Consider the following 20344-nt stretch of genomic DNA (forward strand, 5'->3'; position numbering starts at 1 on the left):
ATGTAAGCTACTTGAGCAGCATATTTGCCATTGTACACATGTAATCATGCATCTTAATCTCTGCAAATAAAGACATTTAATACAACGGATCGAGCTCCTGTAATTTCATAATGATATTTACGCATACACAAATATCTAAGCTTGCTAGTATTTCGATCTGCAGTGCGATTTGTTTTACACGTTAATTGAACGCTGATAGAGACCAAACTGTGTGTTTTTATGATGGTTTGATCATCTTTGGTTGGATTTTGTCTTTTGTAAATGAGTAGATACACAAATACCAGGCGATGGGGCAAGGTTGTCAGAGTTACTGATGTTAACAGAATTTTCTGGGATGCCAGTAGGTGGGTCATTATTTTCATACCCTCACAAATCTTAGTGTATTTTAGGACAATGTAGGGTAAATACGAATTTTCTGGTCTTGTTTTCGACGCAACACGGTGGCACGGCATTAATCCCAAATTTGGCAGTTTCTAGGTCCTCCAGTCAAGTAATTTAGTTGACAAGTAAATCACTTTATAACAATTCCTGTGCTCTGCTAGGTCGAGTAGTTCTTAGCCATCATTATTGCCATATTTTGTCTCAACCATCGGTAGATTATGGAATGATTTAGGGATGATATAGATTATATGGATAATATAGGGATCTGGGATGATATGGGGATTACTAATCTGTTGGTCTCCTAATATTTTCATCAATACATGGAGGCGATCAACAAACAAATTCGATGTCGAATTAACGGAAATTCTCGGGTATATTCTTACAGAAATTATGACATTGCTGTCGTTTTTGATACTTCAGATGTTTTCTTGAATGTAATCTTCTGAATATCAAATTTGTCAAGATTTGCAAGGAAATCAGGCAGAAAATGTTAATATATTAAGTATTTTGAGGAAAGATATCGATTGTTTTTGTCTCCAAGCCCGTTTATATCCAATGCTCAAGCAAAGAGTATGCTTATATATTAGCGGAATCAGTGTAATGAACAGAAAAATATGCTGTATGAATGCACAAAATTCATGGTCAACCGATGTTCACTTAAAAGCGACTATTAATCGTAATCAATAATAAAAACCGAAAAATTGGCCATATTTTGACGCAGAGAAACGTATGAGGATAAGGTAGTGGAGATTAGCTATAAATTTCTGCAGTAAGAATTGTAAAGAAGTAAATAGGATGTTAAAAAATTGCATCAAAGATGTTCTACGTGAACAAACTGCAAAGTACTAAGTACAATAATTGTTGTGTAATACTCAATACTCATGATAGATAAGGCTGCAATACTCGCACCATCGGACCTGCTATTTAGATGACGCAGATGAAAAGTTAGAAGAATATAGCCTTCACAAAATATTGTTGATAGCGATGAGCTACTAATACTATAAACCAAGAAAAGCGATCAGACCATATAAAATAAAAATGAATATCACACAAAGGATCAAGAACCCGTCCTTACCAGTAGATAAGTATCTCGTAACACTCATCAAATTATTGATATCTAATAGGTCTAGTGTAAAAAGGGAGAGAAAGCTCAATAGGGGGTGTAATATGTTCGCATTGACTGCAGTAAGCAGTTACTATGACTTATAAATGCTTATTCTTGAAGTTACTTCAGTTTTTCATTAATATTTTGGACGAAATGCATCCTAATTAGGGTTTAACAGAATAGTTAGGAATTCGGTTCGACCGAATCATGGGATATAGATATTCGATGACCGAATATATTCGATACCGAATACCCAATATTTGATGTAACCTAATCGGAATATAAATATTGCCTATTAACTGTTTTGTCTGTCAGGAACGTGAAGGAGCGGAAGGCGAGGTTTAATGACGAAGAATTGAAGAGACTGCAGATAAAATCGGCTCCAGACCCGGACAGGGGGGACTCTTCCCTCATCAGCCCTCTCACAGGTGATTTCAAACACCTAAATTGTCTGTTTAGCAGTAAAACTCATACGTAGCCGGCGGAGAACAAAATAATGGATATATCAGAGAGGTAATCAAACAATACAAATAGAATTGAAAACATATGCTCTTCGTCCGCTACATGATACTCAACAATACCAGTTCATACCCTCATTCCATTTCAATAATGGTTAAATACAATACTAATAGTGTACAGGGCATGTATAATAAACAGTTCCAAGAAGAGGGTACAAAATTAAATGAGTAGCTCCACACGGTAAATGTAACAAAATGGTATTCCACATAATACTCAACAAATACCAGTTCATACCCTCATTCCATTTCAATAATGGTTAAATACAATACTAATAGTGTACAGGGCATGTATAATAAACAGTTCCAAGAAGAGGGTACAAAATTAAATGAGTAGCTCCACAGGGTAAATGTAACAAAATGGTATTCCACAAAATACGCAGCGGAGAGGAAATACAGGTTTCCAGGGACAGAGACGCAGTTAATCAAATAGTTAGCACTACTTTAATTGCTCAATTAGTGGTTTATTACACGGAGAGAGTAGCCGATCATGACAACAGTTAGGAAGTCCTTGCCATTGTGCCACTGTGCCACTGTGCCACTGTGCCACTGTGCCACTGTGCCACTAGTGCCCAGGTACTTGCAACCATGTAATTTCGCACAAGTCACCGACTATTTGTCATAGTAAAACTTGGAGCCAGGTACCCCGAAATAAGAAAATAGGAAAACTTGTACCTACTGCGTTAAATGATTTCAACGCAGCGACACTTCAACCGCTATTTTAATTAAATATGAGGAAGCAACTCAGCTAAGTACATAATTGGTTTTATATAAGCAAATATTGAGCGACCAAAGCACATAATATGTTGTCAGGATACGTTATACAACCAGAACAGCTCGATAATATCGTAATGCTGTTTTTATCAATGTCAGCAATTAAATGTATTGATGCCACAAAGCCGCTGAAAAACAGATAAAAGAAGGGGAAGTTTCATTGCATGTTCAGAGTAATGGTTATTGTTATTGATAATAACCATTTTAAGTATGAAGATTAAGCAGTCAGTAGTTAGCATCAGATCTTTACGACTGCAAACAATTAATATCTTAATATCATCGAATCTGAACGGTCGTCTCAACACAAAATCATCTGTGTTCATCTAAAATAAAAGAAATTTATACGAAGATAAGTAGCAAGAGCTATACATTGCAAGAGCTATACATTGCACCCGAGAGCACACATCTTTGTAGCGCTAATTCGAGAGACTGCCAAGCTAGATGTAATTTTGGTGTTATAAGATCTCCTCTCCTTAATTACACACTACACATGTGCATGATACGTATCATGTTTCTTGGCACATGGTTTGATTTTGGGACAAACGTAATGATTGTATAGCACTGCAAAACGTATGGCTGGCACTGCAACAAAAAACGTATAGCTGACTTGGAGAGAAATGATGATATAATACCGGGTACTGGTAGTTTGTGCCGATGTAAAATATTCGAATATCCAGCATCAATATGAAACCATCCCGTCATAAATACAGTATATCTAAAGATCAAGGTAATGGTGGGAGGCGAACCGTTATTTGACACGTGACAGTCCCTCTTGATTTTGATTAGTCGCCGCTGGATGCTGATTGGTTAATCACCGTAACATGACAGGAAAAATATGTGTCACCTCTACACCCGGTATTTTGATCTGGGTATTGCTTAACCTAATATTGAAGGCTAAATGAACCCGGGTGTTCTGGAGACCACTCTCCAGGCATGACACTTGATGCGCGTCATAGTTATAATTACCATAGTCATATCTATTTTAGTAACACCAAATTAGATTCTCCATGAACTATTTAGTGAATAGTTGTGCAAGAACACAACTGGATGCCTACGCTGTCGTATAATATGGCCAAGTGAACATTATAAAGATAATCAATATTAATTTCTTCAAATGTATGTTTGTTCTACGGCAGTTCCAATGACGATAAACGAGATCAACAAAAGTTTTCAATACAAACACAACATTATAACCACTAATTAAACAGAGTAAATGAGGATTAAATAAAAGGAGAAAAAGACACGCAACACACATTAATATAGTTGTGTAATAGCGCCACACCAAACTAGACTTTGAACTTATAATTACTAAGATGGGAAACTTCCATACAGTCACATTGATAAATTGTATTGAAGGAGGCTTCGTTTGTAGATTAGATAGCCAGACTCACTAGTATCTATGAATAACATTTAGTGACGTCAGGTGAAATTACTTTTAAAGATTGTGCCAATATCATGACATCCCGCTGTCCCGCAACAAAAAGTCACATTAAAATGACAAGAGTGAAGAGGGTGATATTATAAGTGATATTCCATTTCACCTGACAACCGACCAACCCCAGGAGGTCTAGACCTAGGGACACCATGCAGCGACCTCAACAGTGAATCTATCTTCACTCCCGCGGACATGATGCTGATGTCTGATGAGGAGGACATGCTGGATCTGGGTGACGAGGACGATGATAACGATGATCTCACTCTTCTTAAAACACCAATATGGAGACAGGTTGGTACTGGGCGGGTGATCTTTTAGCGCTACTAACAGTTGAATAAAATAAAATTTGTCTTGGCGGTGGTGTCAGTGCTGATGCAGTGCAAAAAACCAAAATTATCTTCACTGAAAGCTGCAATATCGTTCAGTCATACTCATAGATGATAGAACGACTATATTGATATATTTTTAACTTAAAATCCTGAAAATTCGTCTGCAAGCATCTCAGTGCTTATATCTGAAGAAAAGGTTGACCAGAAAATTTAAGAATTGGACAAATTGTAATAGAATTTGACCGAATGCATTGTGTAATTTTAAACAAATAATCTTCAAAATTTCCCGAACGTAATAAATTATCTAACTAGGTTGTCTCACTTCGTGACAATTTGCAATTTGTAACTTGTACAATCATTTTCATCATTTGTAAAAGTAGTAATGTTGTGTTGCAATCAATGGTTACCTAATCCCTCATGCTCTACAAGAATAGTAAGTATATCTTAATTAATACAATGAACGTTAGATATTGTTTTGTGAACGTTGTTTTTTCTCCGCGGGAGCCGGGAGGGTTCATACTTTGTATTAATATCATTACTATTGCTCAACAATAACTTCGCTGTGGTTGCATTACGCACGAGCAAACTCCAATAACAGTCCTATCTTCACTACCAGTACTAACCGAACCAGTGATACTCCAACACTGGTACGTATATTTACAAAGAGCTTTTTATTTTTGCCTTATTACACTCGGCGATTTAACGCGCCCCTATTTACCGCGGATTTTTCTTCCCCCAAATGAGGACTTAACATTATGTGAACAATGAAAAGCCTGATTTACCCCTGTATTATTAGGCATTTTTCGGTGGCGTACAAAAGGTTAAAACTGTGCACAATGACGCTGGTCGTTCTGATTCAGTATGTCTTAGTTATACTAGCAGGAACCCGTCTAACCCTAAAGTGGTGTCAAGACTCGAGAGACTAAAATAATTATTACCTATTTAATTCGCGTTTTTGACACCACTTGAGAGTCCAAATTTTGGGCACTAAAATTATTATTCCTTGGCCAATTTTTTATTTTTTCATGCTGATTTGAAGGCCATTAAAGCATTTGACCCAGTCAAAAAAGTTTCAGTTGTATATGTTTTACGGTTTTTGCGGAAAGTCGCGTTAAAGTTGATGCCGTGGTGTCAGTAAAATGGCACGGATATATACACATATATATATCGTCTCGCTTTATATATAGTAAGATATTACTATATTAGCAGGATTGGTCCCCTGTGACGTAATGGTGTAATGCGTGTCGTAAATCATAATGCAGTCAAAGAGATGCATTAAATCACAACAACTACTTTAACAACTGCTTTAACATATTATGTGGTATAAATAATAAATCATGATATTATTATTGCCATGTTGCGAATAAGTTTTTCATTTAAAGTTAAGCATGTAACAGTTTTCCTTGATAGAGAAAAATATAATAACCTAAAAATATTAGGTTTATAACAGTCTTGAGTTTGGTACTTGGAGAAATATTTGCTCAGATTAGCACTATACCATCGTGATTAGTGAATATTTGATTTAAATTAATAAATCGGCATATTTCCTTGCAGTTCATGAATTCATAATAATTGTTTTCGATGCTAAATTGGCTTGCAATTAAGTGCATTGGTTCAATTAGTTCAATACGTTTGATGTTACGTTCTCCTATATTTTGTAAGAGATGTACATGTTTATCACAGATGTAATGAACTCTGAACAAGAAAATAGTCATAATGAATTGTCTTCAGCGGTAGGTTTCTAAATTATCTGATAAAGCGATATCTTCAATTCATAGAGGTCAAATCTAAGCTGAATAGTGTATAATTGAAGCGACCGCGATGAAATGTACAGTTATCAGCCGCGCACTATACACGTGTTAAACACGCGTTAGTTTCTTACATCGTCGTGTATGACGTAGCAGTTAACAATGCACACCGCGTTGTAACGGTGGGATGAACCCAATTATTCCCTATTTTATACTGAAAATGTTAAATTGCAACCTCGGCTGACATTTTCTTATCGCGATTTAAGCGCAAAATTTTTATTGTTCGCCGCAAAATAATATTGAACACTGTTAAAATGCCGCGACAAAGTCTTTTCTGCGATAAAATCGTTGGCTTGTAAAGAACATGTCGGACTCATAGTCATTAATTCAAATTTTATAATATATTTATATGTAAAGATACAACTATACAATTCCAACGAATTAAATATAGAAAGTTTAATTTGAAAAACGTTGTGCTTGCACGTGAATATATGAATATTGAATATATTCCCCAACAATGGAAATAGCAGGGACTGTTTCATCATCATGAACGATTTGAATTTTCTAGCTGATACAATCGTTTGCTATTTTCATCATAAGTCGTAGTAGTCAGTTTAGTCATGTTGTGTTGCAATCAGTTGATGCCTCAACCCTCATGCTCGTCTAAAATCATGTTTGTCACGGATGTAATGGAGTCTGAACTAGAAAATATTCTTAGTCAGAATGGAGTGCCCTCTGCGGTAGGTTTCTAATATTATCCGATTGTACATATAATTGAAGCAAACGTGATGAAATGTACTTAATCCCTATCTTTCAACTGATAACCAACATGAATTTCTCTTATCACTTTCGGTTATAACTTGACCCCCCTTGAAGCAGTGAAATTGTTTTAAACATCAATTGCTGGTTTGATGGTTGATTAACAAATTGTTTACATCACAGAAGTTTATAATTGCAACCTAGGCTGGTATTTTTATAGCGATTTAAGCGCCGAATTTTAATTGGTTGCACTAAAATAATAGAGCTATTAAATACTGTTAAAATTCATCGACAAATTCTTCTCTGTGATAAAATCATAACTTTAATCGGCCGCTTATAAATTAGAGAATAGTACATAGAAGTCACTCATTCAAACTTTATAATATAAATAACGATACAACTATACAATTACAACGAATTAACTATAGAAAGATAGAAAGTTTAATTTGAGAAACGTTCGGAAACGTTATGCTTGCACGTGAATATATATTCCCCAATGGAAATATCAGGGACTGTTTCAGTTAACAATTCGTATTCATGCGAAATCATGAAGAATTTCAATTTTCTAACTGATACAATCGTTTGCAATTTTCATCATAAGTCGTAGTAGTCAGTGTAGTCATGTTGTCTTGCAATCGGTTGATGCCTCAACCCTCATGCTCGTCAACAATCATACCTATATCTCACTAATCACTATACATAGAGTTAAGTGAGACGATATCTATATAACATATCGATATTTATCTGGCAAATAGACCGGCTGTTATAGAGGGCTATCAGCCGGCCGTTACGCTAACAGCCCTCTTACAGCCGCCTAACAAAAACACATGTAAGCGCCGGGTTTTAGGAGGCTGTTAGAGGGTTGTTAGAGGGTTGTTAGAGGCTGTTAGAGGGCTGTTAGGTATTTGTCAGTGCAAATGAAACTCAAAATAAATCTCTGATAAAAGGAAGTATTGCCTTTTAACGGTCATGATAGAATGCACAATACTGCTCTGGTAGGTGTTTGATGGTTTCAGTGGACAACCAACAATATGACATAACCTCTATATTATGCTGGCGATAATAGGCTTTTATAACATTTCAAAAGTATAGTTGCAAAATATTGCAAAATGTTGTCTGGGTGATAGCGAGTTAGAAACAAACACTACTTTTAAGACTTAAGTTGCAGTTCTCTCATGAAACATCGGACTCAACATTCGTGAAAACAGTTCTGGTTCTTTGTTATGAACTGTGCACAACAGCAATTACTGGTTGAGAGATTAATTATTGGGTAAAAAAGATAACTACATATCAGGCATAATTTTGGTTGCTTTCAGTTGTTTTTATCTCTCCAGGGAACTCCTGCCCACATATGCTCCATCATGAACTATTGGTTGGATGATATACTGATGGGCGGCGCATCTTGATCTATTACGACTAACTTGTGACGTGCCTCATGTGCAGAATTTAAAACCCTGGGCGCGATCATGATGGTCCGTTCCGGTTCAGTATAGTACTGGCTGAATTGTTTTCCTTTGTAATGGCGCAATGCTTGTCATAATTAATCGCATAAATTCAGCAACTTTGCGAGTTAAATGTTCATTCAACACTGACGCAGTTTTTATTGATACCAAATTTTCTAGATTGAGTAGTGTGATTATATCGATACTTGAACAAAATTGTTTGTATTAGTACTGTACCGTCGTGCCCATTTCATATAAATCTATAAATCTACGTGCTTGCTTATCGTCCAGGAATTCATGATAATCGATTCAATTAGTAAATTGGCCAGCAATCTCTCGCAATTTAGCGTACAATTGGTTCAAATCATTTGACTCTACGTTGTGTTCTCCTATAGCTTGTCACAGATGTTTGTCGAAGATATGGCGGAGTCTGGATTAGAAAATATCCATGTTCAGGACAGAACGTCTTCAGAGGTTGGTTTCTGATATTATCTAGTGACTTTTAAAGTGATAAAATTAATTGATTCGTAGAGATTAAACGTAAGCTTTATGTTGACGTTATATACCGAGGGGTTCCGTCCAGGCCCTTAACACTTTGTTTCTGTCTGGTTCTAATATACCGTTACAATAATGACGTTATACATAACAGTGTACCGGTACAGTAAAGCAGCGCAAATAGGGATCAAGAACGTACGTTACGACTAGTGTGAGCCAGGAAACTGATCACTTGCAAAACAATATAAAATCCATCAACACAACATAATTGATAATAGTTATACTCAAAGTACTCAAAGTAAGTATACAATATAACAGTGCAAAGAAAATTTGAAAAATTATACGCAAGCCCTCAAATTACGCCAAAGGTATAAGAAAGTATAGCCAATAAAAAGGAAGGTTCTGGTCGGCGTGTCGGCGGTGGTTCAAGGACAATCAAACTTTACTGCTACATTTTAACACATTGCAAACATGGAGCAAACTGTCTGCGCGCGAGTAGAGAGCAAACATCCCCCCAAGAAACTGTCACTACTTTTAGAATTGATACAAATTCCAATCATGTAAATAGTACTGGTTATAAGTTAAAGTTCGGGGTGAAATTTAAAGATAAACAATAAACTTAATGGCTTGTCAAGAGGTAAGAGGTGTTTCAGCAACTTAAATAACTTCCGAAAAAATAATTTCGAAGTTGCGCTACTTTAAATTTTTCCTTCAAGGGCTATTATATTAGGCCTTGGAATATTTTCTTGATATGCATCAGAAAATGGATATTCAGTCATGAATCTACGCGGGCACGCGTGCGATAATGCATATTTTAGGGAATTGAGCGGTTATAGAGTTATAGGATATGAGAGCAAGAAGTGCCAAAACCAACATGGCCTTGCCAAAACCAACATGGCAAATGCCAAAACCAACATGGCCTAAGTAGAAAGGGGCCTTGACGTTGTTTCCCGCTTGGCCCTGCATCCCAAGCTGACGGTTGGCATCCACTCTAAAAAAACTTACCTTCAGTGGAGACCGATGGTCAACAATTAGCGATGTAAGAGCTTGGCGGGAACAAATCCTGACCTCCTTTTACACCTTTGGGACGACTTTCGCAAATGCGAGAGGAATGACCCCGAGGAGGGCTCCATTGGTTTAAGTAGGTTGCATATATATATTTTTTTAAAGAAAAAAAAAAGAAGCTGATGTAATGAACTACAATCCCTGACAAGTGACACCTTCTATCATGCCTGCACATAGCTTTATTAATATGTATATTTGCTATCCAATATCTTTCCTTTGTCGACTAACATGATCACATTCACATATATGAAGCTAAACCAATCTAGAGATGATCATACCATTATACGCACAGGACCAATCATTGCATGCACGATCCAGCCAATATATCCAGATATTGAATAGGATCTGTGATAACGTTGAGAAATAGCTAAGAAAAAATATATGAAAAGAACCACAATCAAAAAATCAAGCACGAGCTTGCTGCGTACAGATTTCTAAACCTGTAGTTTAATTCTTTAAAAATTCAGCAATTGACACTTGCTATGTCTTTCCTAAGGTTTCGATCTATCAGCAAAATTCCTTTCGATGCTTGCTTGTATAGGTTGCGAGGTATCAGAATACCTCGCAAGATTGTAAATACATTATTACACGAAACTAAGCATTCACTTTAATTAATCAAGGCGACAATGGAAAATGTCATTTTAATTTGGCGGTTGTCATTTTTAGTCATGATGTGCATAAAATGAAAGTGAGGTGGCTTACATTTTTTAAATAGAGAAAATTCATTTAAACGATACCTTACTTTTGTATTAACTTAGTTTCTCCCCCTAGTTATCAAGTGTTTACGAAGACGCGGACGTACGGAAGATGGAGATAGCGGAGGAGGAACTGTTTTACAGAAGAACAAGTGCGTCCTCTGTGGAGATGAGGTGGAAACACGTGAGTAGCGATTTAAGTGTTACTCATTATTCATTATCAGATATTGATCCATTGCTATTTAACTGGGAAATCAGGCCGGGAATTTGTGTGGCGTTTAAACTTTAAAGGAATAAGGGAGGTTAATGCAGGTAATAATACTACAACAAAACAGACAGAAACCAACCATCAGTCCAGTCACATCGTCTTATCTGTTATATTTGTTTTATTAAAAAAATATTTGTTTTATTATCATTCTAGAGTCTGGATACCTAATCAAAACGATCATATCCTAAGCATCATGAGTATACCCATATTAGCTAATTAGCTAATTGCAGTTAGAACTTAGTAACACAAACAAGACACTGTGTAGTGTGTACGGACTACGTGATATACGACAATGAAATTGCTATGTTTTATTCAATACTGTGGGTAGTCCGTGACTCATATTTGGGATAATTCTATAATTCCTATGATTATTAATTATGTACGAAAATAAGCATAATTTAGTTATGTATACGCTCAGTTGAAGTGGTTGGTACGATTACAGCCTTAACTCGAGCACAGTCTAATATCCAACACAGGTTCCTGCCATGTTCTCCATCACGAGCTATAAACCATAGTGCTACAATTATTTATCACATTTACACGGATAGTTCCATATTAGAGTAACTCAGCACGAGTGAGATAACAGTAGTTAGTTGTAACTTTAACCGTTCATAACCTTCAAATAGGAGGGTGTGGAAGGGGTGGGTGGATTGTTGAGGTGGCTAAAATAATAAATATGTAGTATCTAAACATAGTTGATAATTGAAAAAATATCATTTTGCTGTCTAAAAAATACAATTTTTGGCCAATCTCGATGACAAAATTACAGCTGATCCGCCGTCAACATGAACATTTTGAAGGTTTGGGCGAAATACAGTGGTCGATACACTCTACAGGAGCAGTGTGACGATTCATGGACTGATATCTACAAGGGAAACTTGTGCAGGTAAAACCAACGTTAAGTGGTCCTTTGAGAGAGAGAGAGAGAGAGAGAGAGAGAGAGAGAGAGAGAGAGAGAGAGAGAGAGAGAGAGAGAGAGAGAGAGAGAGAGAGAGATAGAGAGATAGAGAGAGATAGAGAGAGAGAGAGAGAGAGAGAGAGAGAGAGAGAGAGAGAGAGAGAGAGAGAGAGAGAGAGAGAGAGAGAGAGAGAGAGAGAGAGAGAGAGAGAGAGAGAGAGAGAGAGAGAGAGAGAGAGAGAGAGAGGGAGAGAGAGACACACAGCGGAGTGGTTGAGAATGCTTTTACTACAGACTATAGTATCATTTATAAGTTTCAGTAGCTTTTCAACAACAGCTTTTCTGTGGTTCATTGCATTATTTATATTCTATTAATGCAGCAGTAAGTAGTTGAAGTTGATTGAAAGGATAGCAGTTGTCAGAATACTGTCAGATCGTCCAGTAGCTCTATAAATTAATGTATTATAATATCCGTCAATATAATTGGTGGATATTTTACAGGTGGGAGATTGTAGGGATGGAACAGGAAAAAAGACACAAGTTCCGAGTAATAAACGACGGGGACAAGATAGTCACTAACATCATAGAGGCGAGTCAGTTTGTTAGTCTGGAGCAGAAACAAGTTCTGGGCTTTATGTTGTGTAATTTGTCTGCAATAAATTGATAATGGAGAAATTTCCTTTAAGAGCTCCCATCATTCTTTGCAAATCATTGATTATTGATGTTGCGACTAAAAGTCGTCAACTTGTAAACCTATCAGCTAGTATAAAACTTTGCAATAATCAATAATCCCCCCTGCAGATTCTAATCGCCAATCCATTTTCAGATAATCCTACACAAGCAGTCTTCTGTGGCTGAGATCCTAGGGCGGGCTATAGCCTCAAACGACTACGCAAAGATCGCTCTTATTTGTCAAAGGTTAGTCGTAACTGTCATTTGCTTTTCTTTCTCAGCATTGTAATGTTTAGTAGGGAGCAACCAAAGGTTAGTCGTAACTCTTATTTGCTTTTCTTTCTCAGCATTGTAATGTTTAGTAGGGAGCAACCAAAGGTTAGTCGTAACTCTTATTTGCTTTTCTTTCTCAGCATTGTAATGTTTAGTTGGGAGCAACCAAAGGTTAGTCGTAACTCTCATTTGCTTTTCTTTCTCAGCATTGTAATGTTTAGTTGGGAGCAACCAAAGGTTAGTCGTAACTCTCATTTGCTTTTCTTTCTCAGCATTGTAATGTTTAGTAGGGAGCAACCAAAGGTTAGTCGTAACTCTCATTTGCTTTTCTTTCTCAGCATTGTAATGTTTAGTAGGGAGCAACCAAAGGTTAGTCGTAACTCTCATTTGCTTTTCTTTCTCAGCATTGTAATGTTTAGTAGGGAGCAACCAAAGGTTAGTCGTAACTCTCATTTGCTTTTCTTTCTCAGCATTGTAATGTTTAGTAGGGAGCAACCAAAGGTTAGTCGTAACTCTCATTTGCTTTTCTTTCTCAGCATTGTAATGTTTAGTAGGGAGCAACCAAAGGTTAGTCGTAACTCTCATTTGCTTTTCTTTCTCAGCATTGTAATGTTTAGTAGGGAGCAACCAAAGGTTAGTCGTAACTCTCATTTGCTTTTCTTTCTCAGCATTGTAATGTTTAGTAGGGAGCAACCAAAGGTTAGTCGTAACTCTCATTTGCTTTTCTTTCTCAGCATTGTAATGTTTAGTAGGGAGCAACCCAGCTGTCTTTCTCAGCACTATAACAAAATCTTTTGTTTGTTTTTATCGATTGTAAAACGCTAGGAAATATCATGGCAAAATCTATTGTTAGAATAAGTACTGTTCAGTACACGAAACTATCAAACAAAAGTTGACCCGTGTGATCTAATTATAATATAGGCGGCGTTTCATCCAATCAGAAAATATCTAGAATTCACATTACCTAACCTTCTGATAAGTAGGGCAAGTATCAGCTCGGGTCAACAAGTCGAATGAATACTCGCTCAAATTTGCATTATAAGTCTCATGATTGGGCTCGGATGCCAGATGAAGATGTGTCGCCTTGAGTCGGTCGTCATAATTATGGAAGCCGCCAGAATTTTAATTGTTTTCATTGATGCTTTCGTGACTTCATCCACTGCTATTACCAGTGGTAATCGTGATCAATTTAATGTGATTAACGGCATCCTGGATCATTAAGAGACTAATGGGTTCAATTATTCACGAATCAGTCTTCAAATGATGCCCGACTGCCCGACTGGGGTACAGTCGTTGTGCTTTGAGCTGTCTGTTTTGACGCGCTTCTTTTTAAGAGTATTTATTGGTAGATATTTTGGTATCTGTTGCGTTTCTTACTTTTGATATCTCTACACATTTCTAAGATCCAGCTATAGTTAAATGCCAGACTATAGTGTTTACTAAATATTTGGGGCTGGTCTTTTGGTGCCAGACAATGTTCGCTCGCATGATGGATATACATAGGGCAGCACATAATACCACTTTAAGGATACCTGCCGCTAATATAACTGCCATACTTTTAAATTAATTGAGTAATTTATTGAACAAAACCCAAGGTATCGACACAAATTATTTTCTTTCTATGTCAAACTACTCTATTCTGATGTTATTTCCAAAAGGAAGGTAGAAAAACAGCAAGTCTCGTCATGGTGTTTGCGGCGTACCGAGCCATGAGGCTCATGAAGGATCAGAAAGATAGAAAATTCGTCATTTTAACCCAACCTACCTTAAATCCCGAACCTGTTGAAGACAGACCTTCATTCAGAAACTACAGAGCGGTTGATTTCATCGCTGCGGGTAAAATAGTAAAACCAGAAAAGATGAAAATCTACGTTTCTGGGACTAAATTTTACGCGAACACGTCAACTTTTACAAATTATCCGGACACACTGCTAGGAAGCTCGGACAGAGAGACCCACTTTAGCAAACAACTGGGCTGTTTTTTCTTTGACAGGAACAGGAAAGCGTTTAAAGCCATCCTGAACTGGTACACCACCGGGGTTCTGGAGTGTCCCAAGTCGATGGAAGTTTGGGAGTTTGAGCGAGAGTTACAGTTCTTCAGAATCAACGCTAAAAACGGTACTGTAGCTAATCCGCCGGTGATCCACAAGATCCGGCCCAACAAGAACTGGCCGGAGTGGCAGAGGAAGGTTTACTACGTGGTAGCAGAGCCGGGTGACGATCTCAAGTCTAAAGTATGGGCGGTACTCGACACAGTCTTCATATTGTGTTCTATAGTGTTCTTTGTAGCTGAAACTGAGCCCTATTTTAAAGAAACGCTTACACATCCAGAATCACTTACGTATGCTATTTTCTTCTGGGGGGATTCCATCTGTGTCACCTTCTTCCTGTTCGACTTCATTGTCCGCATGTTGGTTTGGCCACACAAACCGGATTTCTTCAAATCGCTACTTAACTGGCTGGACTTCCTGGCTATCCTCCCGTTCTTCGTGATGATAACCACCAATTATCTGACAGTAAATGATGACCATACCGCCGATAATCTGACAGGCAATGAGGGTAATTACACCATTGCTGCTGATCAGGTGGCTGAACCAGCAGACAAGGGACAGATCGTGGCGCTGAAAGTGCTGCGTCTCATGCGAGTAATCCGACTATTAAAACTGGCTAAACACAGCGAGCAGCTGGTACTGATTATGACGGTGGTGAGGAGAAGTGGTAATGAGATGAGCATCATGGCCCTCCTCTGGATAATCTCCACTATTACATTCGGCTCCATCATGTTCTACGCGGAGGGCGAGCACCCAGACACGGACATGCCTTCCATCACAGCTTCCTGCTGGTGGACTATAGCTACCATGTCTACTGTAGGGTACGGGGACAAGGCTCCTAAGACTAACCTGGGGAGGTGTCTGGGGTCGTGTGTGGTGTTGGTTTCCATGGTATTCATGGCGCTGCCCATGACACTTATTGTTGGCAAGTTCAGTGCTGCGTATGATGAGATGTCCAATAATGAGGAGGAGGAAGGGACGAATGCAGAGGACAAGAAGGAGGAAGGGACGAATGCAGAGGACAAGAAGGAGGAGAAAGGGACGAATGCAGAGGACAAGAAGAAGGAAGGGACGAATGCAGAGGACAAGAAGGAGGAGAAAGGGACGAATGCAGAGGACAAGAAGGAGGAAGGGACGAATGCAGAGGACAAGAAGGAGGAGGAAGGGACGAATGCAGTAGAGGACAAGAAGAAGGAAAATGGTTGACAGAGAGGGAATAATAATTCGATATGATTCAATAATATGCGTATTAACTGAGTAAAATTGAAAGGATCTATTCAATGAATATTATCAAAGACAGCACAAATGTAACAAAAAACAATTAATTATTGTTTTATTTGAACCGCTATGTTATGTGTCTGCATCATTTATTTACAGTTATATGTGAAATTTTTATCGACGATTTCTGCTACGTCTTCAACAGAGAGCAAACTCATAATATGTCCTCTTATTGTTACGAATAACCATGAACGAGCGGTGGAGCTTTCGCTGCCTTATTATTGATTACTAAATTATATTGTGCATTTATATCATATTACACATGTATACATATCACATATAATGGTGACCCAATAGCTTGGAAAATTAAACTACGTGTAAAAGAAGCAATTATAAAGGCAAACAAAGTCTAACCAGTACAAGTCATGTTGAGCATGTCCAGTGCTATGTAGGGTATATAGCATCTTAATTAATCAGTAAGATGACAAACAACAGCAGTGAGGGCAGTGGGCCAGTGAACAGATGCCATTGAAACGGTCACGCTCCACTTACGGAGCTGCTCACATACAATTACACACGCATTGTGATGAGCAGCAGATATTGTACAGGGTCTGAGACCGGGTCAATATTATCAGGGCAGCTACAAACATGAATAATGAGAGTTACTTACACACCACAAGTCACAACCAGGTTATGTTTGTTATGTAGCACTCTGTGATCACGACTGTGAAACAATGCAGTGTGACAGGTTTATGATCATAAGATGGTTCGGATTACTTGATTGTTGATTAAATTAGAAATTATAAAACAAAAGATGATTGTACATTATTCGACGGAAAATGCACGCACATATTATTAAGTATGTAGGATCAGTGCGAGCCTATTGTCAGGTCATTATGTACAACACAACCAATACAATGCAAGAAATAAATAAAGGAATTCACACAAACCCTTCCACTAAATATAATATTATTTCAGTCGGCCGCAGCCTAATATCAACGTACCAGATGCGAGTGGGATGTCTCCGCTGATGCGGGCGTGTGCCATGCTGCGCAAGGACATCGTCAAGACACTCCTGGAGTGTGGAGCTGATGTGAACTTTGGTAACAGTGCTAACAGAACCAGTGCCATGTTGGCTTGCCTCGGTGGCAACCTAGAGGTAAAGTACTCGTTACATCTTAGTAGTTATTTATATTATTAAATATTTTAGAATAATAAGCGTATTTCCCAGATTTCCACTTCTTTCGATGAACCAAAATGGTAGTTATAACCTCATTAAACAGATAAAAGGTTGAATAAAGTTTATCGTAACCGTTTTCAGGTAATAGAGACGTTGGTGGAACACAAAGCCAACCTGAGACTGCGAGACAGGTCTGGTGCAACGTGTTTACATTACGCTATTGATAGTGGGAATGAGGAGGTGGTGCAGTAAGTTAGGATACTTCATTATACATTATACATTATACATTATACATTATACATGATACATTATACATTAAACATTATACAATATACAATATACATTATACATTATACATTATACATTATACATTATACAGTATACAGTATACATTATACAGTATACATTATACATTAAACATTATACAGTATACAGTATACATTATACATTATACAGTATACATTATACATTATACATTATACATTATACAGTATACATTATAAATTATACATTATATAGTATACATTATACAGTATACAGTATACATTATACATTATACATTATACATTATACAGTATACATTATACATTATACAGTATACAGTATACAGTATATATTATACATTATACAGTATACATTATACATTATACATTATACATTATACATTATACATTATACATTATACATTATACATTATACTACATTATACTAAACTCTTCGTTTACAAGTGAGCAGTGATTTTGATCAACTGAATAGGAGGGTTGAGACAGGATCGATATAGAATAAGATATTCAGTCAAGACACTAGGTGACAAATAGCAAGTAAAGAGTTTTTTCAAATCCTTCGCTGTCTATTGAGAAGGAACTGCTTATATTGACACCTTTTTCACAGGTATCTACTGAAACAGCGAGTAGACGTGGACGCGCAAGACAACCAGGGATGGACACCTCTAATGTGCCTGGCTGCTAACCGGGGTACCATAGACATCGCCAAAACTCTCATCAAGGTAACAAACAACACAATTACAAATTTAATACAGTTTTTTAGTAATAACAGAACAAACCTATCACAACTATCACTAACAAAGTAATTTTCATCTACCCGGGTATTATTCTACTTATTCTGTTTGTTTTCAGGCGGGAAGCGATGTGAACTACAGTGATAACATTGGTAAAACAGTGTTAATGTCAGCCAGTCTGGCGGGCAACAGAGAGATGTGTGAACTGCTAGTAACTAATGGGGCTGTACACAGCGCTTATACCAGGTAGCTAATGGGGCAGCTGTACACAGCGCTTATACCAGGTAGCTAATGGGGCTGTACACAGCGCTTATACCAGGTAACTAATGGGGCTGTACACAGCGCTTATACCAGGTAACTAATGGGGCAGCTGTACACAGCGCTTATACCAGGTAACTAATGGGGCTGTACACAGCGCTTATACCAAGTAACTAATGGGGCTGTACACAGCGCTTATACCAGGTAACTAATGGGGCTGTACACAGCGCTTATACCAGGTACATTATACATTATACATTATACATTATACATTATACCAGGTAGCTGATGGGGCTGTACACAGCGCTTATACCAGGTACATTATACGTTATACATTATACCAGGTAACTAATGGGGCTGTACACAGCGCTTATACCAGGTAGCTAATGGGGCTGTACACAGCGCTTATACCAGGTAACTAATGGGGCTGTACACAGCGCTTATACCAGGTAACTAATGGGGCTGTACACAGCGCTTATACCAGGTAGCTAATGGGGCAGCTGTACACAGCGCTTATACCAGGTAACTAATGGGGCTGTACACAGCGCTTATACCAGGTAACTAATGGGGCTGTACACAGCGCTAATACCAGGTAACTAATGGGGCAGCTGTACACAGCGCTTATACCAGGTAGCTAATGGGGCAGCTGTACACAGCGCTTATACCAGGTAACTAATGGGGCTGTACACAGCGCTTATACCAGGTAATTAATGGGGCTGTACACAGCGCTTATACCAGGTAACTAATGGGGCTGTACACAGCGCTTATACCAGGTAGCTAATGGGGCTGTACACAGCGCTTATACCAGGTAACTAATGGGGCTGTACACAGCGCTTATACCAGGTAGCTAATGGGGCTGTACACAGCGCTTATACCAGGTAACTAATGGGGCTGTACACAGCGCTTATACCAGGTAACTAATGGGGCTGTACACAGCGCTTATACCAGGTAACTAATGGGGCTGTACACAGCGCTTATACCAGGTAACTAATGGGGCTGTACACAGCGCTTATACCAGGTAGCTAATGGGGCTGTACACAGCGCTTATACCAGGTAGCTAATGGGGCTGTACACAGCGCTTATACCAGGTAGCTAATGGGGCTGTACACAGCGCTTATACCAGGTAACTAATGGGGCTGTACACAGCGCTTATACCAGGTAGCTAATGGGGCTGTACACAGCGCTTATACCAGGTAACTAATGGGGCTGTACACAGCGCTTATACCAGGTAGCTAATGGGGCTGTACACAGCGCTTATACCAGGTAGCTAATGGGGCTGTACACAGCGCTTATACCAGGTAGCTAATGGGGCTGTACACAGCGCTTATACCAGGTAGCTAATGGGGCTGTACACAGCGCTTATACCAGGTAGCTAATGGGGCTGTACACAGCGCTTATACCAGGTAGCTATGGGGCTGTACACAGCGCTTATACCAGGTAGCTAATGGGGCTGTACACAGCGCTTATACCAGGTAGCTAATGGGGCTGTACACAGCGCTTATACCAGGTAACTAATGGGGCTGTACACAGCGCTTATACCAGGTAGCTAATGGGGCTGTACACAGCGCTTATACCAGGTAGCTAATGGGGCTGTACACAGCGCTTATACCAGGTAGCTAATGGGGCTGTACACAGCGCTTATACCAGGTAGCTAATGGGGCTGTACACAGCGCTTATACCAGGTAACTAATGGGGCTGTACACAGCGCTTATACCAGGTAGCTAATGGGGCTGTACACAGCGCTTATACCAGGTAACTAATGGGG

General features: G+C 38.4%; 4 protein-coding genes across 8 annotated transcripts in view; 3 read left to right on the forward strand and 1 right to left on the reverse strand.

Annotated features, from left to right (window-relative positions):
- LOC134812866 (uncharacterized) overlaps positions 1-20344 on the forward strand; it is a 912489-nt gene that overhangs the window by 68029 nt on the left and 824116 nt on the right. The gene's annotated exons all lie outside the window — the stretch shown is intronic.
- The window catches only part of LOC134812863 (uncharacterized), a 40118-nt gene that overhangs the window by 18233 nt on the left and 1541 nt on the right, over positions 1-20344 (reverse strand). Inside the window, exon 2 of the mRNA XM_063820449.1 lies at positions 17128-17276. The gene's annotated coding sequence lies outside the window, so the exon portion shown is untranslated. The remainder of the gene's footprint in view (positions 1-17127; positions 17277-20344) is intronic.
- Positions 1-20344, forward strand: part of LOC134812875 (fibronectin type 3 and ankyrin repeat domains protein 1-like) — a 22109-nt gene continuing 1765 nt past the window's right edge. The window contains exons 1-12 of one of the 5 annotated variants that reach the window (XM_063820477.1): positions 1-344; positions 1802-1914; positions 4338-4501; positions 10820-10927; positions 11812-11897; positions 12411-12498; positions 12736-12827; positions 17102-17282; positions 17445-17551; positions 18195-18309; positions 18440-18532; positions 18606-18640. In XM_063820477.1, coding sequence (XP_063676547.1) covers positions 262-344; positions 1802-1914; positions 4338-4501; positions 10820-10927; positions 11812-11897; positions 12411-12498; positions 12736-12827; positions 17102-17282; positions 17445-17551; positions 18195-18309; positions 18440-18532; positions 18606-18640 — 1265 coding nt within the window. In that variant the 5' untranslated portion in view covers positions 1-261. Of the gene's footprint in view, positions 345-1801; positions 1915-4337; positions 4502-8887; positions 8963-10819; positions 10928-11811; positions 11898-12410; positions 12499-12735; positions 12828-17101; positions 17283-17444; positions 17552-18194; positions 18310-18439; positions 18568-18605; positions 18641-20016; positions 20052-20344 lie in introns of those variants that run through there. The other 4 variants (XM_063820475.1, XM_063820478.1, XM_063820474.1 and 1 more) reach the window with 4 other exon arrangements.
- On the forward strand, positions 14540-16111 carry LOC134812343 (potassium voltage-gated channel subfamily C member 1-like). Its single transcript, XM_063819733.1, has one exon. It carries the CDS (start codon positions 14540-14542, stop codon positions 16109-16111), a length of 1572 nt encoding a protein of 523 aa, XP_063675803.1.

Source organism: Bolinopsis microptera, chromosome 3 (genome assembly GCF_026151205.1).
Source record: "Bolinopsis microptera isolate Bmic1 chromosome 3, MBARI_Bmic_1.0, whole genome shotgun sequence".
NCBI lineage: Eukaryota > Metazoa > Ctenophora > Tentaculata > Lobata > Bolinopsidae > Bolinopsis > Bolinopsis microptera.